At 42.0% G+C, this 26,768-nt stretch overlaps 1 protein-coding gene across 2 annotated transcripts in view; it reads left to right on the top strand.

Moving 5' to 3' along the window:
• Positions 1-16,146, top strand: part of SLIT2 (slit guidance ligand 2) — a 377,203-nt gene extending 361,057 nt beyond the window's left edge. For both annotated transcript variants that reach the window (XM_030314130.1, XM_030314128.1), the window contains 4 exons: positions 6,766-6,920; positions 12,550-12,841; positions 13,047-13,258; positions 14,377-16,146. In XM_030314130.1, the coding sequence (XP_030169990.1) occupies positions 6,766-6,920; positions 12,550-12,841; positions 13,047-13,258; positions 14,377-14,618 (901 nt within the window). In that variant the 3' untranslated portion in view covers positions 14,619-16,146. The remainder of the gene's footprint in view (positions 1-6,765; positions 6,921-12,549; positions 12,842-13,046; positions 13,259-14,376) is intronic.
• Positions 16,147-26,768: the final 10,622 nt, after the last annotated feature.

Raw genomic sequence — 26,768 nt, 5'->3', positions numbered from 1 at the left:
TGATGTCGATGTAGAAATCAGCTGTGTTGGGGATGTGTCCACCACGGCGGTCAGCAAATGCTACAAGTCCGGGCTCCTTTTCTTGTGTCAGGGAACCGGTTTTACACACTGCCAGCACCCTACTGTCTAAGGAACCTGATCTGCAACAACAGAGATGACAGAAGTTTCTTAACAAGTGAATGAATGTAGAATATCACACACATGCCTAATTTTTATTGTGCTGAGAGAATAGCATGAAAAGGGACTTGGTAATAATGCCATGAATGAATGAATGAATGAATGAATGAGGTTGACTGCCTAAACTTAAAGCTACCATCAGCGGTAGATCCTGAGATAGGGATGGATTTTTTTTCTCAAGCAGGCTAACAATTGCCCTTCAAAGTGACATTTTTTTTCATCCAGACAAGCAGAAACTTAAATAATAATAATAATAATAATAATAATAATAATAATGGTATGCTTCTTTCTTTAGATTCAGATTAATGTTATTTTCCAAACCAGACAGCTTCTTGGGAAACATAGTCAACTACTATTTAAAAATGAGGAAACCAGGGGTGCCTGGGTGGCTCAGTCAGTTGAGTGTCTGACTCTTGGTTTCAGCTCAGGACATGATCCCAGGGGCCTGGGATCGAGCCCCGCATCAGGCTCTGTGCTTAGCATGGGAGCCTGCTTAAGATTCTCTTTTCCTCAGGGGCACCTGGGTGGCTCAGTCGGTTAAGTGTCCAACTTTGGCTCAGGTCATGATCTCATAGTTCACCAGTTCGAGCCCCGCATCGGGCTCTGTGCTGACTGCTCAGAGCCTGGAGCCTGCTTTGGATTCTGTGTCTCCATGTCTCTCTGCCCCTCCCCTGCTTGTGCACTCTCTCTCTCTCTCTCTCTCTCTAAAAAGTAAATAAACTTAAAAATAAATAAATATTCTCTCTCTCTAAAAATAAAATAAAATAAAATAAAATAAAATAAAATAAAATAAAATAAAAATGAAATCCAGCTTCCAATTATGGAATGAATAAGTCACGAGGATAAAGGGTACAGTATAGGGAATATAGCCAGTGGTACTATAATAGCATTAGACGGTGACAGAGGCTAGCTACACTTGTAGTGAACACAGCATAATGTATAGAGCTGTTGGATTGCTGTGTTGTATACCTAAAACTAACATTGTGTCAACTGTAATTTTTAAAAATTAAATTAATTTTTTAAATGAGGCAATCAGATGAACCATCTTACGAAAGGGGAAATTGTACCACACGTTGAGCAGTTTTCGTATTTAGGGAACAACACGACATCAGAGGACTTTTCCCTACCAATTATTAGGTTTGTTTGGCTATACAGCCTCTGGGTTATGCAACTTACAGTCTTACATGAAAAAAAAAAAAAAAAAAAAAAAAAAAAAAAAAAACAAGGAGAAGGAGAAGAATTTAGTCTCATTGGAAAAACAAACAATAGACAGAATCTGCGAGGTCTCATTTCCAAGATAAACACTCAGCAGTTCTTGATAATGCCGTATGGGAAGGCAGCACTGTTTACCAGCTTTATAACTTTGAGCAAGTTACTTCACCCCTTTGGGCTTCTATTTCCTAGTCTAAACAATTGGAAATATACCTGTTTTTCATGTGTGGTTTGGAGAACTGGAAGTAACACATGTAAGATCCCTGCTATAGTGCTAGGGCACAAGTGGCTCACGATAATTACTGATGCTGGTGGCTTATGGATATTCTTGACGCTCAGATATCCTGATAAGGAAGGTAAATGCAAGTGTCATTGCCTTACATGTGACTCTTACTCTATGTTCAAATATATAAGTCCCTTTTTTTAGTGCATTTTTATTTAAATTAGGTAATTTGCCTCAAAAGCACTTATTAAAATCTAAGTATGCTTGGTCAATCAATTATTTTGTAAGACATCCCTTTGAAAACTTGTATGCACCTGCATTAATACCTTTAATCCCTGGGGCACCTGGGTGGCTCAGTCAGTTAAGCCTCTAACTTGGGCTCAGGTCATGGTCTTGCCATTCATGAGTTCAAGCCCATATCGAGCTCTCTGCTCTCAGCAGCAGAGCCCTCTTCAGGAACTCTGTCCCCCTCTCTCTGTGTCCCTCCCCTGCTCTTACTCTCTGTCTCTCTCAAAAATAAATAAACATTTAAAAAATAATAATAGTACCTTTAATCCCCTTTGACCTCCTATTCCTTTTGATTTGAAGACGTAAACAGGGAAATATTTCATCACCATCTCCACAGATGAAGTATCTTCATCCCAGAGATAATCAAAATGAGATGACCAGTTGAATTGGTCTGGCTTCTGATTCCTATTTCATTGCATAGAATATGCCAACAGATTCTTTAAATTTTTAAGGGGAAAAACTAGAGCTCATATAAGCCAAGTAAACTGTTTGCCTTTATTAAACTATTGAAATACCTTAAGATTTAAAGTCAAGATAGAAATATAAAAATGTCATGTTGATGCATCCTACATTAAAAAAAAAGGGGGAAGGAAGGAAGGAAGGAAGGAAGGAAGGAAGGAAGGAAGGAAGGAAAAGAAAGAGGAAAGAAAAAGAAGGAAGGAAGGAAGGAAGGAAGGAAGGAAGGAAGGAAGGAAGGAAGGAAGGAAGGAAGGAAGAAAGGAAAGAAAAAAGAAAAAATCCCCATAGGCAAGTTAGAGCCTCTCTTCTTTTAGGCTCTGAGTTTTTAAACTCTTTTTCTGTAACAAAACCACAAGACATAGTTGAGTAACTGCTTTGTTTTCATACATCCACTGAGAAAATCAAGAAAACAAAATCTCAGCTAATAGGCAAGTGTAGTAAAACTAAATGCATACTAATGGTAATAAATTCGATGTGTGTTCCCAGTGGAAAGTCTCAATGTTAAGTGATTCACTTGTGACTCTCATGAGTCATCAACTACACAGTTCCCTCGGGAGTAGTGAAAGAGCATATCAATACTTCTCAGAACCCAAAAGGATGTTGTGCATTGTGAGTGGATAGGTAAGAATGACCGGGATAGACTGTAAAATCGATGATGGCTCACTAGTATCTTGTAACAACTGATGTGTTAGTCACTGCTTTTATTTTAAATGGTATAGAGGCAAAGGATTTCTGGACATCCCCTGGTTAATCTCCTGCTTCAAAGGGCAGCATGAAACACCAATTTAGAATATTCTTAGCTCTCAAGTACTCTCTTCAGGCTCATACACACAGTATCATCTTAATGAGCAAAGAATCTAAAAATATTAATTTCACACTACTTATCTGTCAAAAGACCATGGTGAGGCCTCATTTAATTCCAGGGAAATATAAATGGAATTAAGTTTAGTGATAACCTTTGGGAGGAAAAAAATCTAACCAGTCTAAATTTCACATATGATTGGGAAAATAGAATCCCATTCCATGTTTGAAATCTATGTACTTTATATGTCTTCTCATAACCTTCAGACTCGAATTATATGATTATGACTTTGAGGGTGACTGGGTGCCTCAGTCGGTTACAAGTCCATCTTTAGCTCAGGTCCTGATCTCATGTTCGTGGGTTCGAGTCCCGCGTTCTGTCAGCACAGAGCCTGCTTCAGATCATCTGTCTCCCTCTCCCTCTGTCCCTTACCTGCTCTCACTCTGTCTCCATTTCTCAAAAATAAACATTTTTTAAAAAAGATTATTACTTTTTCTTTTTTTTTTTTTTTTTTTTTTTTTTTACAATTCGATGATTTCTGGTAAATGTACCAAATTGTGTAACCATCATTATAAGTGTTTTTTTTTTTTTTCATAGAACGTTATTCTTGGGATATTTGGGAGAAGAATCCCCTATTAGAAGCTTGGTAGTGATGAGAACATATGCCATTTGTATAGTGCTAGTTACTTCTCAGGTTTTTTATTGTAAATGTGGCACGTAATAATTAAAAATGTGTACTCTAGAAGCAGGAACCCCAGCTTCCAATCTGTTTTAGCAGCGGGCTTTGCCCCCTTGAGTACCCTAAGTGCCCGGTTGTTAGGGTTGTTTTGATTCTTAAAAGAGTTATTACATGTGAAGTTCTTAGAACAGCACCCGGCCGATAGTCTGGGCTAAGTAATTCTTTGGTCTTATTATTTGTGTTTCCCTGATGAGGAAAATAAAACAGAAAAACGACTTGAAGTCACACTGATCCAACGTCACACATCTTAAGGAGGACACACTGAACCAGATTTATCTCCCAGTATTTCCTGCAGAATATGACTACTGAAAAATCCAAATTTTTAAGTAAAATTCATCTTTTGGATGTCCTTCCCTGGGTCTGCTTGAAACCTCTTTACTATACCCATAATCCAGTTAGTAGTGCTAAAAAACTGTATGTTATTGTTAATAAACCTCCCTCGCATTTCATTTACTTAACATACATCTATTGAGCATCTACTCTTTATCAGAAACTTTCCTGGATACATTAAGGAATACAGAAATAAATAACACATGGCTCCTGCTTTGAAGTAGCTTACTCAGTTATACTGCATCAGACACTAACGATGGCATGCCAGCGTTGATTGTCTAAGACTGATGTGTGACCAGGAACCCATTTTCTAGTACAAATGGGACTTTTCTTTGCAAATGTAAAGAAAAAAGCAAGTCCCATGTGAATATTTATGACTTAATCAAGGTCAGTGCTCATAGAGCAGTCATAGAAAACCACTTACATATTGTATATGATCACAACGGAAAAAGCAATTAATTGGTCCCCACTCTCTCTATGCACATCTTCATTTCAGTTTACGTAAAACTTTTAGTAACTTGAACAAGATATGCCCCCAAAGAAGCTGCTATATTTCTGCTAGTCTTTAGCATTATTTTACAGTTAACATCAAAAATAAAGCTAACTAATTTCTTCCTGAAGAAGAAACTGAAATAATACTGGATTATTTGTATGATGATGGCGGTGGCAGTGATGGTGATGCTGATACCTAACTTTTAACTTTGCACTTTCTATATGCTGGATGTCTCACTCTGCACTTGTAAAAAAATATATATCTCATACGACCTCAAATTAATCACCAGAGGGTGAAATATATATTAACATTTACTGAAGAGAAGACTGAAGTGTATAAGCAATTAACTAACTTATCTAAGGTCAAACATTTCATAAATACAAGACCAGGATTCAAATCCAGGTTCATCTGACTCTAAAATCTGTATGCTTACCCATTAGCTAATAATACCATCTGGTATATTCCTTTAGAAGACAATCCTATTTAAGACCAGTAGCAGTTGGTATCCAACTTTTTTAGTGAATGATTTTCCTGTATATTGTTTCCTCTGTTGATTTTAATGGTATTGAGTGTTGGGATAATTAAATCTGCAGAAGATAAAAACATTGATTGGCAGATTTAATATTTATCATTCAAAAGATGATATCTGAGACAAATTATCAAAGATCTTTGTACGTGTGAACCCTTGCAACCATTTAAAACCAGAAAACTTCAAATATTTTCACAGTTCTGCAGAATGGTTTAGAGTATGGTCAAACCACAAAAACTTTTTATTCTGTGTTGGCAAACAAAGGGATATTATTAGACACCTGTGGTGAGAACCATACAGAAATGTCAACACATTTTTTTCTGTTATTTTCCAGGCATGGCCTATTTGCAATCTTAAATATCAGTACCCAGAAATTTAAGCAATCAGCTTGTATAGGGAATATTAAGTATGCACAGTTTCTCTATCACATGCTCCCATATTTCCATGTTTGAGCCTTTTTTTTTTCCATCTTCCTAGTTGATATCCCAGCATATTGGGTCTTTAATATTCACTACTTACTTTTGGCCCCAACTACTTACTTTTGGCCATATTTTGCCCCCATGGTGGGAGGTTAATATATTCATGACACTGCCATGTATCAATTCTTGTTTTCTTCATTGGTCCCACGCTCCTCTTTGCTGTTAACCCATGTGTTAGATTTACAAGCACACTTCACAGCCATATAGCATCTGCCTAGTAATTGTACCCCAGTTCATCTTATTTTAACTCCCCATTTTTCATTTATCTTTGTTTCTTAATCTTTTTGTTTTTAGCCATTTTGTGAATTTCCATATGCCCTCTCAAATTCTGGAATGACTGTTAGACCTGTCCCTTAAAAGTAATAGAAAACTGAAGAAGCATTGTCAACACTACTGGCTATGGCTGTGTTAAGCATTCCATTGAATCTGTTACTCTCCACTGAGCATAGACTTCTTCACAGTAATCTCATTTGATGGCCATCCCTCTGAAAATGCAAGGAAGGGAAGAGTGTATTATCAGTTAATACATTTTACCAAGCACAATGATCCCACCAAGTTGATTCTTCCTGTATCTGTGTGTGTGTTCGGGTAAGTCTTACTGTGCAGCATTTAAAAGATCAAAGCCAGTGATAATCTGTAGAGGATATTTGGCACCAATGTGGGTTCTTTGTCTTAAATACAATTTGGAGTAACAGTATCTAGAAAAACAAAACTTTAGTAGCATCTAAAAGCAAAAGAATAAATTATCCTTTATAATTTCTACATAGTGGAAGAATATGACTAGAGAGTGATTCAGTGTATCCATTTCCACCCCTCCCAATGGGAAAACAAGCTTACTTTGTATCCATTCCTAAAAAGTAGAAATTGATTGTACTTCATCTTCTATCTTGAAATCAACTACTAGTGTTTGTCTTTATTAATGTTAGATAGGAGTATCTTTTTCCTAAGAAGTGCTTACTGAAGTTTGTATTTTAACTTCTTTTTGTTAATAAAAAGAAAATTGAAGCATTAGTTACGTTGCTTTTTCTTTGTAGCGTGGAGACGATCAATGATGGAAACTTCCACATTGTGGAACTACTTGCCCTGGATCAGAGTCTCTCCCTTTCTGTGGATGGAGGGAGCCCCAAAATCATCACCAACTTGTCAAAGCAGTCGACTCTGAATTTTGACTCTCCGCTCTATGTAGGAGGTAAGCTCTGTTGCAAATCCAGTGGGTCCCCAAGACCTGTGATTCTCACCACAGACTAATTCTGAAGTTGTTGATTCCTGGTATTGTGGCCATTGACCAATAGTGATCAGCCATTGAAAGATGGACAGCATGGATAGAAAAGAAAGAGCCCTGGATATGTGTTAAGAGACCTGTTTTGTGCCTGTCTCAGTCTGTCAATAATCACTGCTGTGGTTGGACAGGTTCTTGTGGTTCGTATTACGATTGCAAAGTGCCCTTTAGCAAAAACCATCAGAAAATTTTGGAGAAAAATTCGAGGTTTATTATTTCACAAGAGCTGAAAATTACACAGCACACCTGAGGCCACACAGCAAGGTCTTAGGGAGAGAGAGAGAGAGAAAGAGTGAGAGAGCACACACGTGAGAGCAATAATGCATGGGCCTGGGATGCTGCTTTTGTTGGGGTCAAGACCAAGCTATAAAGAAAAAGAAAAAAAGTTCTGTCAGATGTTATCATTTCATATTATCTGTGCTACCAGTTGCCAACTAATGTAGATAATAGGATAATTATTAACCAAATTGAATGATGAATGAATGAACAGTGAATTAAATGTGCAACTTGTATGGCGTAACAGGAAGTACTTCTGCTGAGCTAAGACCTTAAGGTGAACAAACAAGAAATAGAGTTGGAAGGGTAGATTAGGGATTGGAACAATAGAGTGCAGTTTCTGGACTTTTTTTTTTTTTAAACCAACAAGAAGGCAGACGAGGAAGAGATGAGGAACAGGGGTGTGGGCAAAGTTCTGAAGGAGTCCAGAGGAGAGGACCCACAAAGAAGAGAACCTTCCTCTGTGTGTGTGTGTGTGGGCGGGGGCGGTGGGGAGCAGGTGGTAGAGTGGGGGGCAAGTGTAAGCTGGTGGTACAGAATTTCAATTTTCACGCAAAGGAGCAAGAAAGCATGTGATATTGAATTGAGTTACATTGAATTAAATCACATTGGATTGAGGTGAATTGACTGATAAAATTAACTCATTTTAAAGGTAAGTAAGCTAAAGCTCTTGAGCAGGTCAATGTAAGTGATTTCCTCAGCAGGACGGGCATTTTCACAAAGTTTGCATTATTTCCTGCCAAATAGTAACCTTGGGATTCTACATAATTATGTTAACCCTTCCAAGACGTTCTTGAAAATATTTTTGGAATTGTCCTGAAAGTTCAGAGCACCTGTTTTTTTGTAATTTTCAGCAGAAGATCTTAACAGATTGAAAGACTTTTTGAATTGTTAGGAACCATTGGTTATTGAGTGTCTACCATATGCTGAGAACAAGTTAATACATGCATAAACGTTACAAAGTTGAAGAAGTATCCCTTCTTGCCCAGGGGAGTAAGGAAAACATACAAGTCTTCAAGTAACCATAGTAGGTTGTAACACAAGGATTGCAGAGTGAATCTGCTCAGCAAGTTGAATGATGTAATTGCTTCATGATAATCACAACTAGGAGATTCATTTAAAAATAAAAGCCTGCACTACAGTTAACAGCCATTATGTTGGGATTGGTAAAGCAAGTCACAGATGTACCTGTGGTTTGAGGGGAAAGAAATTATACTTACTGAGCACATGCTATGTGTCCAGCATGATCCTCAGAGACTTTAGGAAGTAGGTATGATTTTGTTTCATAGTTCCTAAGGGACAGCCTCAAGGTCTTTACAAAACTTGTCCCAGTTCACAAAGCTATGAAGTAATAGAGACCTCATTTGGGTCCAGGTCTGGTCTGTCTGACCCCAAGGCCATCTATTTGCACTGCCACTCACTTTTTAACATCAAGCAAAAAGGGAAGCCATCTGAGTTTTGTGGCCTTTTGTTTATTTCTGGACTTGTCCTACACTTGATTTATTGTGCTTTCATCAGAAATCATTTCATTGAATCTTTTAAAACCCCTTTACAATGCAGTGTGGGGGGGGGGGGGAAAGTACAAAATGGGAGTGGCTTAGGTCAGAACATTTTTCAAAAAGGGGGGAAAAAAGTTCTACATTCATTCCAAACTGAAAAGTGCCAATCTTTCTAAAGATGGAGGGTCAGGAAGAATCCATATTGTCCCTCTGTCCATCCAGGCCTTAAGGAAAACACCTCCAATCTAGCCTCACTGCTAGAGAACACCTGGGCCCATTTCCTTCCAAATCAGAGCCCAGTCTCAAGGGTAATTCAAATTTTAAAAAAATACAACATAATCATAAGACCACATCCCTGGGTTCTGTGTGGCAAAGGCAGGAGAACCCGAGTTAGCAAAAGAGAGTGACATACCTCAGCTCATCTTTTTCCCCAAGTTTGAAAAGGTGCATTCCCCAAGGCCAGCCTGGAGGTGCTGCACCCCATGCCTTAGGCCCACCTGCAGAAGTGTTCTTTAGTAAAACAGGGAGGCAGCTCTCCCTCCCAGGCCTTATCAGCTACCCATGACATAGGCTTTATGTAACACAAAACAACAGATCTTTCTGATTTTCTATATAATAGTCTAAACAGAATGTGCATTATCTAATAGAATTGTTATAAGTTAAGAACTGCACTTAGAGACCCCTCCATGAATCACACATCTCGTCCTCTTGCCGCCATCGGACAGAGGACCCCAGTCTTGACCCTTGATTTCTTTATTGTCATGTTGAAACATGTATAACTTGTTAAGGTTAAAAATGGTCTACCAAGTTATCTGTTGTTTGGTAGATTGATTGAATTACAGCTATAGTCCATGGCATAGAGGAAAGGCTAAAAGCAGAAAATCAACATGGGTCTACTTCTGTTTTTTTTTTTTTGTTTTTTTTTTTTTTTAAGTTTATTTTTTTATTTTGAGAGAGCACATGAGCAGGGGCAGGGCAGAGAGAGAGGGAGAGAGAGAATTCCAAGCAGGCTCTGTGCTGACAGTGCAGAGCCCTATGTAGGACTCAAACTCACAAACCGTGAGATCATGACCTGAGCCAATACCGAGAGTCGGATGCTTAACTGACTGAGCCCCAACATGGGTCTTCTTCTGTTGGTAAATTCAGACCTGGTTCACTGGTCAGAAATGTGCCAAGCATGTGAAAAGGTTGAGTCAGAAGAGCTTTAATTCTGTGATGTCCTGTTCAAAGTAAATATATGTGTGATATATCATTTTCATTTAAAAATTATTATAATCATAGCTTGATCTTGTATAAGTGTTAGCTTTGGGAATGAAAGGAATACATTTACTAATTGTTTCTTCCTGCCATGGAACTTCACTGGTATTTAGTCTTGACATGTGCACGTAGGTGTATTGGACCTGTATCAAAATAAGCTATTAAAAATAGTTTGGAAGTTCTTTTTAATTTTTTTTTTTTCAATGTTTATTTATTTTTGGGACAGAGAGAGACAGAGCATGAACGGGGGAGGGGCAGAGAGAGAGGGAGACACAGAATCGGAAACAGGCTCCAGGCTCCGAGCCATCAGCCCAGAGCCTGACGCGGGGCTCGAACCCACGGACCGCGAGATCGTGACCTGGCTGAAGTCGGACGCTTAACCGACTGCGCCACCCAGGCGCCCCTGGAAGTTCTTTTTAAATGTGTGAAAAAGAAGACCATACATGCGTGGTCTATAGATACGATTAAATTGGAAGACCTTCTCCCAGACCAAGGAATTTTTTTTTAACTTGTGCTTTCCTGGAAATGGTACCTTTCATTCTTTTGACCTGCTCTAAACAGCAACTCAGTTTCCAGGGCCAAATGGACATAGACTAAAAGTCTGAAGTTATGGAACTTCAAAGCCAACACAGCTAATTCAGTACTTGTCAAAGTGTGATCACGGAGCACCTACATCAAAGTCACCCTGCATGTTAACATTTAGATCCCTGCACCCCAAGCCTTCCTACCAGTCAGAATCTCAAGGTGGGGAGAGAACGCGGCCCGGAGCCACTTCCCAAACATGGACCTGTGGTGGTTCTTATGTATGAAAGACTTGGAAACAACTGCTCTGGTCCCTCCATTCATGTTCTACATGAGAAGACCAAGCCCAGAGAGGTTGAAAATGATAGGCTCATGGGGCGTCTGGGTGGCTCAGTCAGTTAAGTGTCCTACTTCAGCTCAGGTTATGATCTCATGGTTCGTGAGTTCCAGCTCCGCATCGGGCTCTGGGCTGACAGCTTGGAGCCTGGAGCCTGCTTCAGATTCTGTGTCTCGTCTCTCTTTCTGACCTTCCCCCGCTCATGCTCTGTCTCTCCCTCCCTCCCTCTCAAAGATAAGTAAACATTTAAAAAAATAAAAAGAAAATGATAGGCTCATGGGCACACAGACCAACAATAAAGACTTTGACTTCTGGCCTAGTGACTCTGTACACCCGCCTGTCTGCTTTTGGTACCTGCTAGAACTCCAAGGCGGCTCCTCTGAATACAGACATGCTGCTGTCATGAGTCAGGCCCCAGGGAGAGTGAGGGTCCTGGTCTTTCTAAGCAGCAAACCCTCTGGAGAGTGAGAATGGAGTCTTCCCCAGCCTGTGCCCTCCAGCCGGTAGCTCGGAGCACACAGCCAAGCACAGTGAGGGTGTGAGTGCTGCGGGGGACGTCAGCCGCCATGAAGGCCTCTGGCTCCCTCCCCTTACCCCACTGCAGTCTGGACGCTTGTCTCATGTAGGATCCCATCCAGGAACTATTTCAGGGTCTGGCTTAGGCCATGGAAAGATTCCTCAGTTTTGCCAAATGAAGGTTACCAGATGACTGTCACTACTGGAACTTATATATGCAAAGATTGCAAATTCTGTTTTCGGAGGAATTTCTTTTATATGTCTGGTTTCTTGGCATATGAAGGCTTCACTCTCCATTAGCAAGAAAATAAAAATGATGTCAATGAGGTGCTGTCATGACAGGAAGCATGGGAGCGTTTTTCAGACGCTGACATCCACAACTGGGCTCAGGGTGTTGCCAGTGCTGAGGTGAATTGGTTCCCAGCTTAGAATTTGGCAGGGCCAGGGTGGAAGGTTGCAGCTTTCACCCCCTAAGACTGGACGGACGAAACCGCTATCTAGAGATAACGGAGCTCACTCATCAGCGGAACTGCAACCCGTTCCTTAACTGGGCAACACTGAGCATGTTACCCAACTCTCACTGTGCCTCCCGGAGCTGTCAGCTTCCAGGGTGTGTGTCCACGTTGAAGACGTCGGTGGAGAGAAGGGGGACCACTGATCTCTCCCCCCATTCCTGATCCTGCCGTTAGCCTACAGTAGCTACACTTTGAGGTTTTAGGTATTTATGCTTCTGGGTCAGGTTTGATTTGAAACAAATGTTAAAAATTAGAGACTGACCACCAATGAATTTGGTTCTTTATTCTAGTTGCGCATTAGAATTGCCTGGAGCATCTTCCAAAAAGGCAAATCAAAACAAGGAAACACCCTTCTCCTCTCCCTCCCCTCCCCTGCCCAGATAATGTGACCCAGTAGGTCTGCGCTGAGGTTCTAAGCATCAATATTTCTTCAAAGATCTCGTATGATTCTAATGTGCAGGCAGGGTGAGAACCACAGGACTGGATGCCCATGGTCTCTAGCTGTTCTAAAGGAGTGTCACTGACTCCCACCCTGCAGGAAGACCTAAACGGGTCTGGGTGGCAAATGGCTGAGGCTCCCCCGAAGAGCCGACCGCTGACCTGTGTCCCTCCCACAGGCATGCCCGGGAAGAACAACGTGGCCGCGGCCCTGCGCCAGGCCCCTGGGCAAAACGGCACCAGCTTCCACGGCTGCATCCGGAACCTTTACATCAACAGCGAGCTCCAGGACTTCCGCAAGGTGCCCATGCAAACCGGCATCCTGCCAGGCTGTGAGCCGTGCCACAAGAAGGTGTGTGCCCACGGCACGTGCCAGCCCAGCAGCCAGTCGGGCTTCACCTGTGAGTGTGAGGAGGGATGGACCGGGCCCCTCTGTGACCAGAGGACCAATGACCCCTGTCTGGGAAATAAGTAAGTTTGGGCTGCTTGGCAGTTACACACACATACCCCAATCCTCGAAGCAAAACCCAGGAAGGGAGGGAAGGAGGGGGAGAGGGAGAAGAGGAGGAAGTCGGCGCATTAGCACATCTCCTTCATATTCCTCCCATGACCCTTTCTCCATTCTCATCCGCTCTGCCTGATGCGTTTGTATTCCCATGTTCCTCCTCCGCTGTAGATGTGTGCACGGCACCTGCCTGCCCATCAATGCATTCTCCTACAGCTGTAAGTGTCTGGAGGGCCACGGGGGAGTCCTCTGTGATGAAGAGGAGGACCTCTTTAACCCCTGCCAGGGGATCAAGTGCAAGCATGGGAAATGCAGGCTCTCAGGACTTGGGCAGCCCTACTGTGAATGCAGCAGTGGATACACCGGGGACAGCTGTGATCGAGGTAAGCCACCTGCCTGGGACCCATCCTTGGGACCCAGCAAGCAAGAGGACCCCTCATCTTTGAAAAGAGAGAAAGGAGACACACGCACATGCGTGCGCGCGCACACACACACACACACACACACACACAGGAGTGATCTGAGGAGCACCAGGTCTGTGTCTGGCTTAGAGTTGCTGCTGGTGATTTATTTCCCAGTGGTGTGAGGGCACCAGATGTACAGTGTCCTCAGCCTCCACAGCGGGATTTTGCACCGCCTCCACACGTCTTCTCTGATGTGCCATGAAAAATACTCCTTTTTACCTTGTGTAGCAGCACGCTTACTTCCCTCGCTTCTTCCCGTTACCTGCTGTCCCCATCCACATATATTATTAATTCGTCTCTGGCACAGAGGGGAGGGCCCTCACCGTCCTGCTCCAGTTTTAAGACAGAGTCACCTTTGACCTTAGAACCAACCGATTCAGCACAGCACAGCACGCAGGTGAGAGGGAGGGAAACGTGCTGACTTCTTGGCCCGCCTTCTTCTCCTTTGCGTGATCGGAACGTGCCTTGCCTCCAGCTGGCGCGCACTTCAGCGTGTGCATCAGAGGAACAAGACAAGAGGAACGTGCCCGTGGAAGCTTTTAGCAGATGTCTCTTTTTGAACTAGTTCATACTAGGGTAATTTATGAAGTCAGTGGAATGTTACTTGTATTAAGTAACAGATTGAATGATATGAAACCCCAGGTCTAATAAATTAAATTGCACACTCGCGGGAAACTGCTCCCTGTGGTAAACAAAACCAGCTGTTCGTAGTGTAAAAACAGAAGATGTGTATTTTTGCAATAAAGGAAAAGATTTAGGAATCCAATTTTCTTCTCAGTCCAATAGCTTGGTATTTATAGTCCGCGTATATAGTATTCGCTTTGCGGACAATAAAGGCCCCCCCCCCCCAAAGAAGTATTTTGCAAAGACCAGCAGGCTGTGCCCGCAGCCCATCATACGGAATAGAAGGATGGTGACAGCAGTTACACTTGGCAGACAAAGGGAGGACCTCCTGAATTGAGTGATGGGTTCGCGGTCACTTGGCATGACTCACAGTGGCTGCCCTGGAAATGCTTGTGCTTCTTGTTCTTTTCTAGAACTCTCGTGTCGAGGGGAGCGAATAAGAGATTATTACCAAAAGCAGCAGGGCTATGCCGCGTGCCAGACAACCAAGAAGGTGTCCCGGCTGGAATGCAGGGGTGGATGTACGGGAGGGCAGTGCTGCGGACCCCTAAGGAGCAAGCGACGGAAATACTCTTTTGAATGCACTGACGGGTCTTCGTTTGTGGACGAGGTGGAAAAGGTGGTGAAGTGTGGCTGTACCAGGTGCGCCTCCTAAGCGCGTCCCTGGCAGCGTTTGTCTTTGGGAAATGTCGTCTACTTCTTGACCATGTTGGACTAATTAATAATGCTTCATAGTGGAAATATTTGAAATATATTGTAAAATACAGAACAGACTTATTTTTATTATGAGAATAAAGACTTTTTTTTTCCTGCATTTGGGAACAAAAAAAAAAAAATGCTTGAACTAACGCTTCCCCGATGCTAGAGAAGTATGAAGAGAGAGATACCTGCAGGCATCAGAACGAAAGTGGGAATCGTTGCAACTCGAGTTCATCTTTGCGACATGCTGAAGACAGAAGCACAGGCAAAGGGAGAGCCGAGCTGCCCTGTGCTGCCGTGAAATCGCCCAGAGCATAAAACCCATGCGCCCTCGTGCTCCTCTTTGTGGTTTATGAGGACAGACCAAGCACGCGCATGTGAATGTGAGGACGCAAGGCGGAGGAATGGGATTCTAGCGTTCATAGGACAAATGGTTGAGAAATACGATGTGCAAAATAGTGTCCTGAAGACAAGGGTTCTATTCCCGAGAGAGATGGGAGTGCTAAAATAAGTTTTATGTTCTTTGTAAACGTCAGCATGTTAGCAGAAGAAGCACACAAAAGTGTTTATCTACCGTTTTCCAGTATTAATTTTTTGTAATATAAATGATAAAGGAGATGATAAAGAACCAATAGATTATTGATAAATAAATTAGTAATAATATGAATTTTTGTTTCTATGAGTTCTAAACAGCCCTATACAGTATTCAGTTTCCATGAGAAATATTTATTGTATCAAAGTACATTGTACTTAACATTTTAGGCCATTCTTTTACTGTTTCTCAATGCTTTAATATATATTAATTTATAATTGTCCTGATATTTTTGTATATTTTTCAAACTTAAAAGTCAGGATCTTTTTGGGTTTTTTTGGCAATAGTACTAACATAGGGTGTTATCTTGGGATAAATATGTGTTGATCTGTTTGTTTACCTTGACATCTGACCACTGGTGTCACTGACCTACTGGCCTCATTCAGGACACCTGCAGAGTGTAAAGTCGATGCGTGAGATGGTCATTGTACAGAAAGAAGTGGCCCGCCCCTCTGCAACATGTCCCCACAAAACAGAGATGGTATATAGCAGTCAACACTAGAAGAGTAGGTATTTTACAAATTAATATTTCCTTGACATTTTTTGCCCTTTTATTGCGGGTGGGTGGGGAGAAAAAAAGGCTGTAATGTCAAGAACTGTGATTTTTTTTTCCCAAACAATAAAGCTCCTTTATTACCTTAATGTTCCCATGTTAACATGTTTGCTGCTAAATTACAATGTAGAATTGATAATGATTTATAGTGGACTGTGCTCTTCCCTTATTAAAATCCCAGGGTACCCTGTGAAGATGCAGATGTTTCTTTTCAAAAAACTTTTTTTACACAAAAAATTAGATGTACATGAATAATTCATTGTGCTTTGTCTTTCTCCAGACTAATATCAGTTATACTACTGATGGTTGTAAATTAAACAGATATTTACTTCACTAACAGCTTGGTGATTTTCTTAGAAACTGTAAAATATTTAGAGTCCACTCCTTAAGGATTTCTTAATCAAAATGATACAAAGAAAACTTATATTGTTGACAGGAATTGGTTTAAGATTAGCATATTGTCACATCGGGGGACTTTGGAATGGCCACATGAAAGGAATGGACAGAAGAATACATTCTCTGCTCTGACAAAAGTGCATATTCAACTAATTCCTTCCAAAAAAAAATATATAAGGCGAAGTCTAACTAAACCACAACTGGTATTTCATTTTTGTTCTCCTTTCCTCTCAATTAGAACCAGGCGGAAAACGATGAACGACAGAGTGCCTTTCTCCACAGGCACTGGAAGCAAGGGTTAGTGATATCGAGGTACAGCATCCAGAACAGGGAAACCATATGGGCTGCATGGAATATTATTACTTAACCACCATGCTAACATTTCTTCATTTTCCGTGAAGAAAATCATGCACATGCACACACTTGCATACACGTGCACACACACAAATGTCCAATCACTTATTCGTGTTTAAAATGTCTATATTTTAATTGTATAAATATTATATAGTCTTTGTAAAACATTTATTTATTCCCACTGATGTTTCATTTTTTTTTTTTCTTCAAGGACTGGGAATCATGCATTCACTAAAGAAGCATCCACAAAGATAATAGGATTCAGATTTCTGTTTATAGGTATGTGTTATCTTAATAGCCACTATTTCTGAGGGCTTGTGTTTTTTTTTTTTTTTTAATGTTTTTCTTTACTTTTGAGACAGAGAGAGACAGAGCATGAGCAGGGGAGGGGCAGAGAGAGACGGAGACACAGAATCCGAAGCAGGCTCCAGGCTCAAGCTGTCAGCACAGAGCCCGACGCGGGGCTCGAACTCACGGACTGTGAGATCATGACCTGAGCCGAATTCGGACACTCAACCGACTGAGCCACCCAGGCACCCCTCTGAGGGCTTGTTATATGCCAGGCACTATGCAAAGGGCTTTATATGAAATATGTCATTTTGGGTATTCCCATTTTACACAGGTATAAAGAGCTTGGAGACAGAGAAGCTGAATCCCACTTAGCCCTCTTAGACCAGAGTGGCTCCATGTTTAAGAGAGAGGGCACCCTCTATTAGGGGCTTTTTAGAAACCTTGGAAACTTATTTCCTGGCACAATTGTTCTCCCTACTCATCACGTTGATTTAAGGAGTCTGGATTAGAGGGGTGCCTAGGTGGTTCACCCCACTCTTGATTTAAGCATCCCACTCTTGATTTCAGCTCAGGTCATGATCTCATGGTTCAGTTTGTGAGTTTGAGCCCCGCATCCGGCTCTGACAGAGCCCATTTGGGATTTCTCTCCCCTCTGTCTCTGCCCCTCCCCTGCTCATGCTCTATCTGTATCTCAAAACAGATATAAAAATTATTAAGTAATCCAGATTAGATATGTTTGGTTTTTGTTTTTGTTTTCTAAGGAAAAAAAGTGAAGTCTTAGTAGCTTTCAGATTATATTCTTTCTCCTCCCTGCCTATAAAGGCACAAAATAGAATTATGCATGCCAGGGATTTGGGCTGAGCTAGCAGGTTTCTTAGGGGATCGTTTGCCTTGCAATGAGACTGCATTCTTCACAGGAGCCCTTGTTTGAGAAAAATTAATAGCCAAATAATTACAGCAAATGAAACAAAGTAAGGGCACTTACTCATGTTATAAAAGGCTTTTCACTTAAAAAGCCTTGACCCTAGGATTCCTTTAAATAAGAAACTATTGCAGAGCATTTCCAACAGACTTCAGTAAGTTAAAACAAACAAACAAAACATTTTGCATATTCAGAGTCAAAGCTATCACCCAAAACAATGTACATTTCTAATATGAAAAGATAGTGATTAGACATCCCTACTGTGTTTACTTTAAATTCTCACATGAGGGGCGCCTGGGTGGCTCAGTCAGTTAAGCGTCCAACTTCAGCTCAGGTCATGATCTCACAGTTCGTGAGTTCGAGCCCCACGTCGGGCTCTGTGCTGACAGCTCAAAGCCTGGAGCCTGCTTCGGATTCTGTGTCTCCCTCTCTCTCTGCCCCTCCCCTGCTCATGCTCTGTCTCTCTCTGTCTCAAAAATAAATAAAAACATTAAAAAAAAATTAAATTCTCACACGAGTTGGGGCACCTAGGTGGCTCCATCGGTTAAGCGACCAACTTTGGCTCAGGTCATGATCTCGCCATTCGTGAGTTCAAGCCCCGCATCGGGCTCTGTGCTGACAGCTCAGAGCCTGGTGCCTGCTTCAGATTCTGTGACTCCCTCTCTCTCTGCCCCTTCCCTGCTCGTGCTCCCTGTCTCTCTTTCTCTCTCAAAAAGAAATAAACATTTAAATAAATAAATAAATTCTCACATGAGTTGAATCACCATCAGGAAAAGCCAGGGGATGTGACATGTGTTCAAGTTCAGATGTGTTCCTTGAATAACTACCATCTCAGTCTTTGCAATTTGTGCTCACCCTACCTTCCCTGAAATTATTTTGAAGCAACGATAGACTAACCTCAGTGTTAGAATTGCTCTGACCATTCTGGTTTGGGGATGGCTTGCTTTGTCAGCAGCAGCTCTTTCCAAAGAAATGATTGAAAGATTGTTGAAATTGATTCAGGACTTAGATCTGGAGCATTATGGAGCTGTCTACCCACTAGAGTGATCGTTACTTCAAAACTCATGTTTGTAAAAAGATATAAGCTATAAAAAGTATATGAAACTTTATATAAAGCTTTTTATAAAATAAGTAAAACTAAATGAAATGCATAAGTTATTTTCATTCTTAATCCTCTCTATGTACTCAAAAGTCATTTAACAATACATTTTTATTTTTTATCTCCTGTCATGTGCAAGAAAGTATGGTAACCTTTTGAAACATAGTTCAGGCGAACTAGACGTCACTTCTAACACTTTAGAGCATACGCTGTATGCACTTGGAGTTGAGGTTAAAGTGAGTAACAAATATCATACAAGTGACCAAACTACATACAATTTCAGATTGTGATAAGTGCCCTCAGGAAACTTATGAGATACTAGAAAAAAAGCATAGCAGAGGAATCCAGTCAAATATGTAGTGGGAGGTCAGGGAATGACTCTGCAGAAGTGGCATGTAAGACAAGTTGTGAAGGATAAAGTGGAATCCAGGGTGAAGAACTGTGGGAGTACGTGATGGGGTCAGGGGTGGGGGTCCATGCAGAAAGAGCCACCTGGGTATAGGCCTGAGGAGGGAAGGAACTCTTCATGTGGTCAAGGAGGCAAAAGAAGTTCCTATGGCCAGAGCAAGGCATAGATTTCTCTTCCACATGTAATACAGCATTGGCCATTTTCTGCCTTTATTAACTTACTTTAAATAGTTCTATATTTTTTTCTTTTGGCTTCTGTTTGCGGTGATCTTTCAAACTATCAACAGAAATGGATTTCCATTTAAAAATAGCAAGTAGTTAGTTGTGTTTAATGCCGTTCCTCAACTTCCAAATGAAATACCTCTGATGACACAGAAAATATGAATACTTAAAATAGCACTGAAAATTAAGAATAATATTTCTGGAATCTCTGAGGAATTTTCATGAACTCAAAAGCTGATGAGGCTAGACTGAAAGAAACAACTGCTGGCCAACCCGTGCTTTGAGACGCATGCACATTCCTTTGTCTGTACACCAAGGGCAGAGACTCAGGAAATGAGTCAACTGGAAAACCATCAAAAAATAACTGTGCATTTAGGTGCCACTTTGTGAGAATGACAGAGGGCTGTGCCTCCAACCAAGGAGGTAAAATCTCACTTCATCTGCTAGGATGCTCCAATTCTCATCAAAGAAACCAAAACAGTGCGTGAAATACTAGAGAAGACCGATTGCATTGAGAGATGTAGTCTTTATAAATAAGTTATTGTAGATGTGGATTGAGCCTGCAGGAGCCGTGGTAGCAATGCATGCTTAGAATGATATGGAAAGAGGGAAGTGGGGCACCTGAGGGGCTCAGTTGGTTAAGCATCTGACTTGATTTTGGCTCAGGTCATGATCGCATGGTTCATGAGATCGAGCCCCACTTTGTGCTCTGTGCTGACAGCTTGGAGCCTGCTTGGGATTCTTTCCCTCCCTCCCTCTGCCTCTCCCCCATTCACACACACACACACACACACACACACACACACAACACATACACATGTACACACACACACACACACACACTCTCAAAAAAAAGTAAGAGAGGGGCGCCTGGGTGGCTCAGTCGGTTAAGCGTCCGACTTCAGCTCAGGTCACGATCTTGCGGTCAGTGAGTTTGAGCCCGCGTCGGGCTCTGGGCTGACGGCTCAGAGCCTGGAGCCTGCTTTCAATTCTGTGTCTCCCTCTCTCTCTGTCCCTCCCCCATTCATGCTCTGTCTCTCTCTGTCTCAAAAATAAATAAACGTTAAAAAAAAAAAAAGTAAGAGAGAAGTACCTTACCAATTCAAAAAAACAGAGGACAGCTGCATTATATTGACTCACTGTTAAGCTAATAAAATCGTGAAAATATACAGACCATATTTAGGATTGAGGGCTAAGAAGTTCAGAAATCTTTGGTGGGCAATAGAAGTCTATGAAGATTACCTGAGTAGGAGGAATTCTTCAGACCTGTATTATAGGAATTTTAGTTGACAGCATAATATAAAATGAATTGATCAGATGGCTATATTCTTAAGAAAAGGTAAGAGCCAGGAATGATTAAAAGGGGGAAAAATGGCAAACGAATCAGAAAAGACAGTACAAACTGTACTGTTACAGCAGAAGAAGTAATTCACGACGACATTGGGCATGTTTGGCAAGGGAGAAGGGAAAGTCAAGTATAACTCCTTGTTTTGAGCTTGTCTGTTTCTGCTGTTTCTAAAGCACAAGAATTGCAATCTGGGTTTATTCGGAGCAGCGTTTGGGTGCCTGCATAGGGCTGGAAACAGCTCGAGGATCAGAGTTGCCACTTGGGAAGCCCCATCCTCCTCTGTTGAGGAACTAACAATGAAAGCAATACATTCTTCCAGATGGTGGCTTTAATGTCTTTAAATATCTTAAATGTGTTCAATCATCTCCATCGATAGGATAAAATTCAAACTCCTTGGTATAGTATTCCAAATTCCTCATAAAGGGACCTTCTCAAGTCTCTGATACATGCTGTAAGACTGACATATGGTGGGAAAGGATATTTTTAAAACAAATTTGGACTGAGGTGTCTAAAACCATAGATCTGAGGGGTGCCTGGGTGGCTCAGTCGGTTAAGTGTCCGATTTCGGCTCAGGTCATGATCTCGTGGTTCATGAGTTTGAGGCCCGCCTCGGGCTCTGTGCTGACAGCTCAGAGCCTGGAGCCTGCTTCAGAGTCTGTACCCCCCCGTCTCTGCCCCTCCCCCACTCATGCTCTGACTCTCTCAAAAATAAATGTTAAAAATTTTTTTAAGCAAATGAATAAAAAACAAAACAAAACATAGATCTGTGACTTATCTACATGGAAATGGTAGTTGAAGCCAAGACAATAGGCAAGTGAATTTGGACACAATACCATGAACTTGACCACCGGAATAAGATGCAACTTTAGATAATGCTAACATCTCTTGAATGCAGTGGCCCCAGAGTGGTGATGAAAAAAGAGCAGTTGTAATAACAGAGTAATGAGGTAAGAGCTGGATAACCAGGAGTTAGGAGTGGAATTTACGAGCTACTAGAATGCCCTCTCACAAAGTCTGATAGCAAAACAAGAAGAGAGTGAGGATGGCAACTGGGAGACTCAGTGAGATTCTGAGGTTTGCATTTAATGGGTCAATAAGTATTGGCTTATCCCCTGTAGCCACGGCTTAAGAAGGTGTGGAGCATACACTCGAGGCATATCCTGGAGGGAACACTGAGGCCCAGGCTGGAAAAGCAAAGTGGGTCATCAATTACGTGAGCTAGTTAAACAACGGTAGGTAAAAAAGTGGGGCCCAGTGACAACAGGATTGAGGAAACATGATGCCCAAGAAAAATAAACCACAAATCACCCAGAGTGAAGGGGGTAATATAGTATATGCAACGATTATTTTCCAAATGAATTTCTCTGCCTCCCTCCACTACCTCCCACAACGGGGAAATAGAGGACACTCACAAGTGCTAACGGAGTCCACAGATACAAGATTCAGCAGAGTGGAAGCATTGCCATCCTGCATTTGGAACTAGATTTGTCTTTGTGTCAGTGTGTGGGTGGCTGAATTTGGATTCTAAAGAAAATCAGACATAAAGCAAACACAAAACCAAAGAGTGGGAGAAACAGCCACAGAGACAGTCATCTGAAAAAACTTGCCATCATTAATCTTCCCTCCCTTCTTGAAGTGGCTAGAATTATTTTCAGCTTGTTCACATAGATTGTGGCAGAGAGATTAAGTGACTTGCCCAAGGTCACACAATCCAGATCTGACTCCAACCATAATGTGATATTGATTTCACTGGAATTGATAGGCAAAGTCTGTGAACGGCCTCATGAGGTAATGCTGGAGGAATGAGTATTTCTCAAGGGGAGTTATTTTGGTTTTTGAAAAATGCCCGTAAATAGCACTTGCTTTCCCAATAACACTATAAAATCTTCATTATATCTCTTCTTGGGTAAAAGAAAATAAATAATACTTTTAACTGCAATTTTCTTCCAGGAACTGAGACTGGTGACATTGAATGAGTTTTGTGTGGCTTCTTAAGTATTTCTGGTCATCCTTCTAGTCAGCTGTGCCTCCATAGAGTGGTCTGACCGGGAGCAATTGAAATCTTTTGCTAAGATAGTCACAAGGACAGGATCGAACATGCCCTAGTCCAGCTTTGTCAGTTGCAAAGTCACAGCCTTGGACTCATTCCAGGTCTCAAAGGATTCTTTGTGAGGAAGGGGGAAAAAAAAAAACAAGACTTGGAACAAAACTAGAGAGGAACTTCTCTTTGAATGAGCACACCTGATAACATCTCTGTCCACCATCTCAGAGGCCCGCATTATCCCAGGAAGGAGAAAGATGTACATCGGTGAATTGCCTAATCTTGCAGTCACCTGACCCTACTTGGTTTCTGCTCACAATATTACCATTCAATTACCTTGACCACCAGTTCTAACTTTCAATTACATCTCCACATTGATTTTTTCGTTCCTATTATTCTTATGTTCGCTACAATTCTTCTCTTCTGATGCCTGTCAGCTCCTTTTTGGAGCTGTGAAATGAGCAGGAACACATTTCTGAATGTCACGCACATACTCTGATTAGGAAATAGATCTCTTATCATCTGGCAAAAAAAAAAAAAAATCATGGTGGTCCTCTAGCTTCAAAAATGATGAAGCAGAGATCCTTGTATCTCTGTCTCCTCTTTTAACCTTATTTTCATTTTTTTTCACCCTTTCTTCTAAATGCTTCTGTATTTTAGAATATTAACACAGGATTGTCCCAACAGGAAAGATAGTCTGAGAACCTAGTTGGGAGTGTAGCAATAGACATTACAGCTGCAAGCGAAATGTGGGACACTCACAAACCAAGCACATGCCAGAGGCAAGAGGACCGGTCACTTCAGTTCCATCAGACCTGACGCTGTTCCTCTGAGCCCTGATGCACACACGTCCACACACGTGTGCACACACACACACGTGCACATGCACGCGCACACACACCACATGATTTCCTAGAACAAAACTTCACCTATAAACTCACTAATTCCAAGGTCAGAATAAATTAAGGAGAACCCCATGATATCTCGTCATGTGAGCCTTTAGCCTCAGCTAAAGTCCCTACATTTGCAGATAGTTTGGAGGGTCCAACTCACAGACTGGATGACATGTCAGCTCCTGAACTGAGGAAAACAAACAGGACTCCAGAAGTCTCATCTGCCCTCATATAGGAACACAAGTAAAAATTACATGACTCAAGGAATTGGCTGAGATCCAATATGAAGGAAGACTGACTTCAGCTTTGTATGCTCCCATTTTCTTTACTTGAATCCTTTATTTTAAAGACTTTCAGACTATTTTTTTTAATTTTTTTAACGATTATTCATTTTTGAGAGACAGAGCATGAGTGGGGGAGGGGCAGAGAGGGGGAGACACAGAATCCAAAGCAGGCTCCAGGCTCCAAGCTGTCAGCACAGAGCCCAACGCGGGGCTCGAACTCACAAACTGCAAGATCATGACCTGAGCCAAAGTCGGACGCTTAACTGACTGAGCCACCCAGGCGCCCCAATCCTTTTCTTTTTAGAAGTAGAATCTTCATACACAACAGAACAATTTCAGTAATGGCTGTCATGACACAATATGGAACCCAATCAGTGGGTCTGTGATAGGAACAATGCCACATCTGGAAAGAAATCCTTGACCTCAGAGCATCAGGGGTTCCTTTTCTAAGCTCCTTTTCCTCACCTCAGCTTGAATCTTGTTCTCTCACATTTCACTTAAGGGGAAGTATGGATCCAACCCCATCTTCAGGATATACTAGTGGACACTATGACATATCTCTGCTGGAAATACTTCAGGCCCAAAGGGCTTATCCTGCCAGCTACTGGGTTTTGTGACAGTGGACAGCCCTCAGTTCTCAGCTCCCTTTGGATTAGGCTAGCATAAGAGAAACATCTTCTCCCCGGCCACACATTCTCTCCAGGGCGGTCTAGATGCAATGACTGGATAACACGGGCATTGAAATGCCTGATCCCCTCACCCCAGTTTGGAACCTGTGTCAAAGACCACCCTAGCTGCAGAGCTCCCCAGGGGATCAGTCGAAACCTTCTTGAAGATTGCATCACAATGCAACTTCTCCCCTCGCCTAAGCCTGCTTCCTTCCCTTCCTTTCCATGGGTGGTGATGCTAAGAGCACTCTTCATAAACATTATGCATGCAGTGAGTGCAGCGTGAGCCTCCCAGGGAGCGCGGCCTGTGCCACTCGGCCACTCCAGTCTCCACCAGGCACTCAGGAGACTGCAGTGCAACAGAGTCTGCCCTTTGAGGGGCAGAAAGTGGCAAACTTCCACCTCGGGGAAATCAGGGAGGAAGTAGGTGGCATTTCTAAAATGAGATTTGATGGCAAAGTGGCAGCCTGTTTGAATGAGCCTGTCATTACCACCTGAGCCCCCATGTGGTTAGTGCACTAGAAACTGACAGAAGATCCCTTCACAGCTGTCCTTTACCTTGGCCACAGGACTCACACATCCCTCCATACAGGATGAAGGCTTCTATCTTACAAACGCAGGATGCTGGTACTTTCTCTTTTACAGTCTTCCTCCAAGGTCCTGCAGTGTCCTCATTCAGCCTCTCAAATAGAAAAAGAAATGATTACCACCTCCTCATTGGAGAGTCCCCAAAGGTCCTGACCTTGGCAACCCAAAGGCATCCTATGACTCAGGCTGTTTCATTCTTCCAAGAGCAAGAAAGAAATTATCTGGTGTCTCAGCTCAGGCCGCAGTAGCAAAAGACCATAGATAGACTGGGTGGCTTACAGAAGAGAAACTTATTTGTCACAGTTATGGAGCCCAGAAAGTCCAAGGTCAAGATGCCAGCCAATTCACTTCCTGGTGAAACTCTTACTGGCTTGTAGATGACCATCTTCTCTCTGTATCCCCCCATGGTCTTTCTTCGGGGCAGATATCACTCTTTTCATCTTCCCAAAATGCCTCTAACCATCACGATGGCCCCACCCTTATGACCCAATCTAGTACCAATTACTTTTCAAAGGCCCTACCTCCAAATACTATCACATCAAAGGGTGTGGATTCAACATATAAAGAACTTACATGTTGGGCCCTCAGCCAGTTCTAGTCAAGACTTCAGATGCCAGCAGCCCACAGGACTAACAATCTAGCCCTTTCCCAAATTCTGTACAAAAGAAAACTGTGAAAGATGAAAATGATCATTGACGGTGATTTGTTATACAACTGTTAACTAAAACACTATCCCTTCATGTAAGCATCTGATTGGCCAGAGCAATAAGCATCCAGCAGCGTCCTGGTCTCTTGCTCTACTTGTGGCCAATACGAATGATTGTAGGCTGCACCAGGCCAGAGAGGATTTTATTCCTGTCTCAGCCTTGATGAGAGATGTTTACATGCAATGTTTGTCTTCCCCCAAAGTTATATTGAAGCCCTAACTCCCAACATGATAAGTGGCCTCCACCCTTGTAGAATTTACATTACAGTGGAGAAGCCAGCAAATGAAGTAAACCAAAAAAATATCTATATAATTCAAAATTGTAATAAGTTCTGTGAGGGATACTGGAATAGAAAGGAATAATAGGGAGGAGTCTCTTTTATGTAAGGGGATTAGAAAAGGTTTCAGTGGGGCGCCTGGGTGGCTCAGTGGGTTATGCGTCCAACTCTTGACTTCAGCTCAGGTCATGATCTTACACTTTGTGAGTTTGAGCCTTGCATTGGGCTCCATGATGACAGTGCAGAGCATACTTGGAATTCTCTCTCTGTCCCTCCCCCACTCGCATGTGCTCCCTCTCTCTCTCTTTCTCTCTCTCTCAAAATAAATAAACAGAAAGAAAGAAAGAAAGAAAGAAAGAAAGAAAGAAAGAAAGAAAGAAAGAAAGAAAGAAAGAAAAATGGGCAGTCCGGTGGCCCAGTCAGTTAAGCAACTGACCTTGGCTCAGGTCATGATCTTGGGGTT

Source organism: Lynx canadensis, chromosome B1 (assembly GCF_007474595.2).
Source record: "Lynx canadensis isolate LIC74 chromosome B1, mLynCan4.pri.v2, whole genome shotgun sequence".
Classification (NCBI taxonomy): Eukaryota; Metazoa; Chordata; class Mammalia; order Carnivora; family Felidae; genus Lynx; species Lynx canadensis.
Note: the sequence above shows the minus strand (reverse complement) of the source record. Positions and strands in the feature narration are given on the sequence as shown.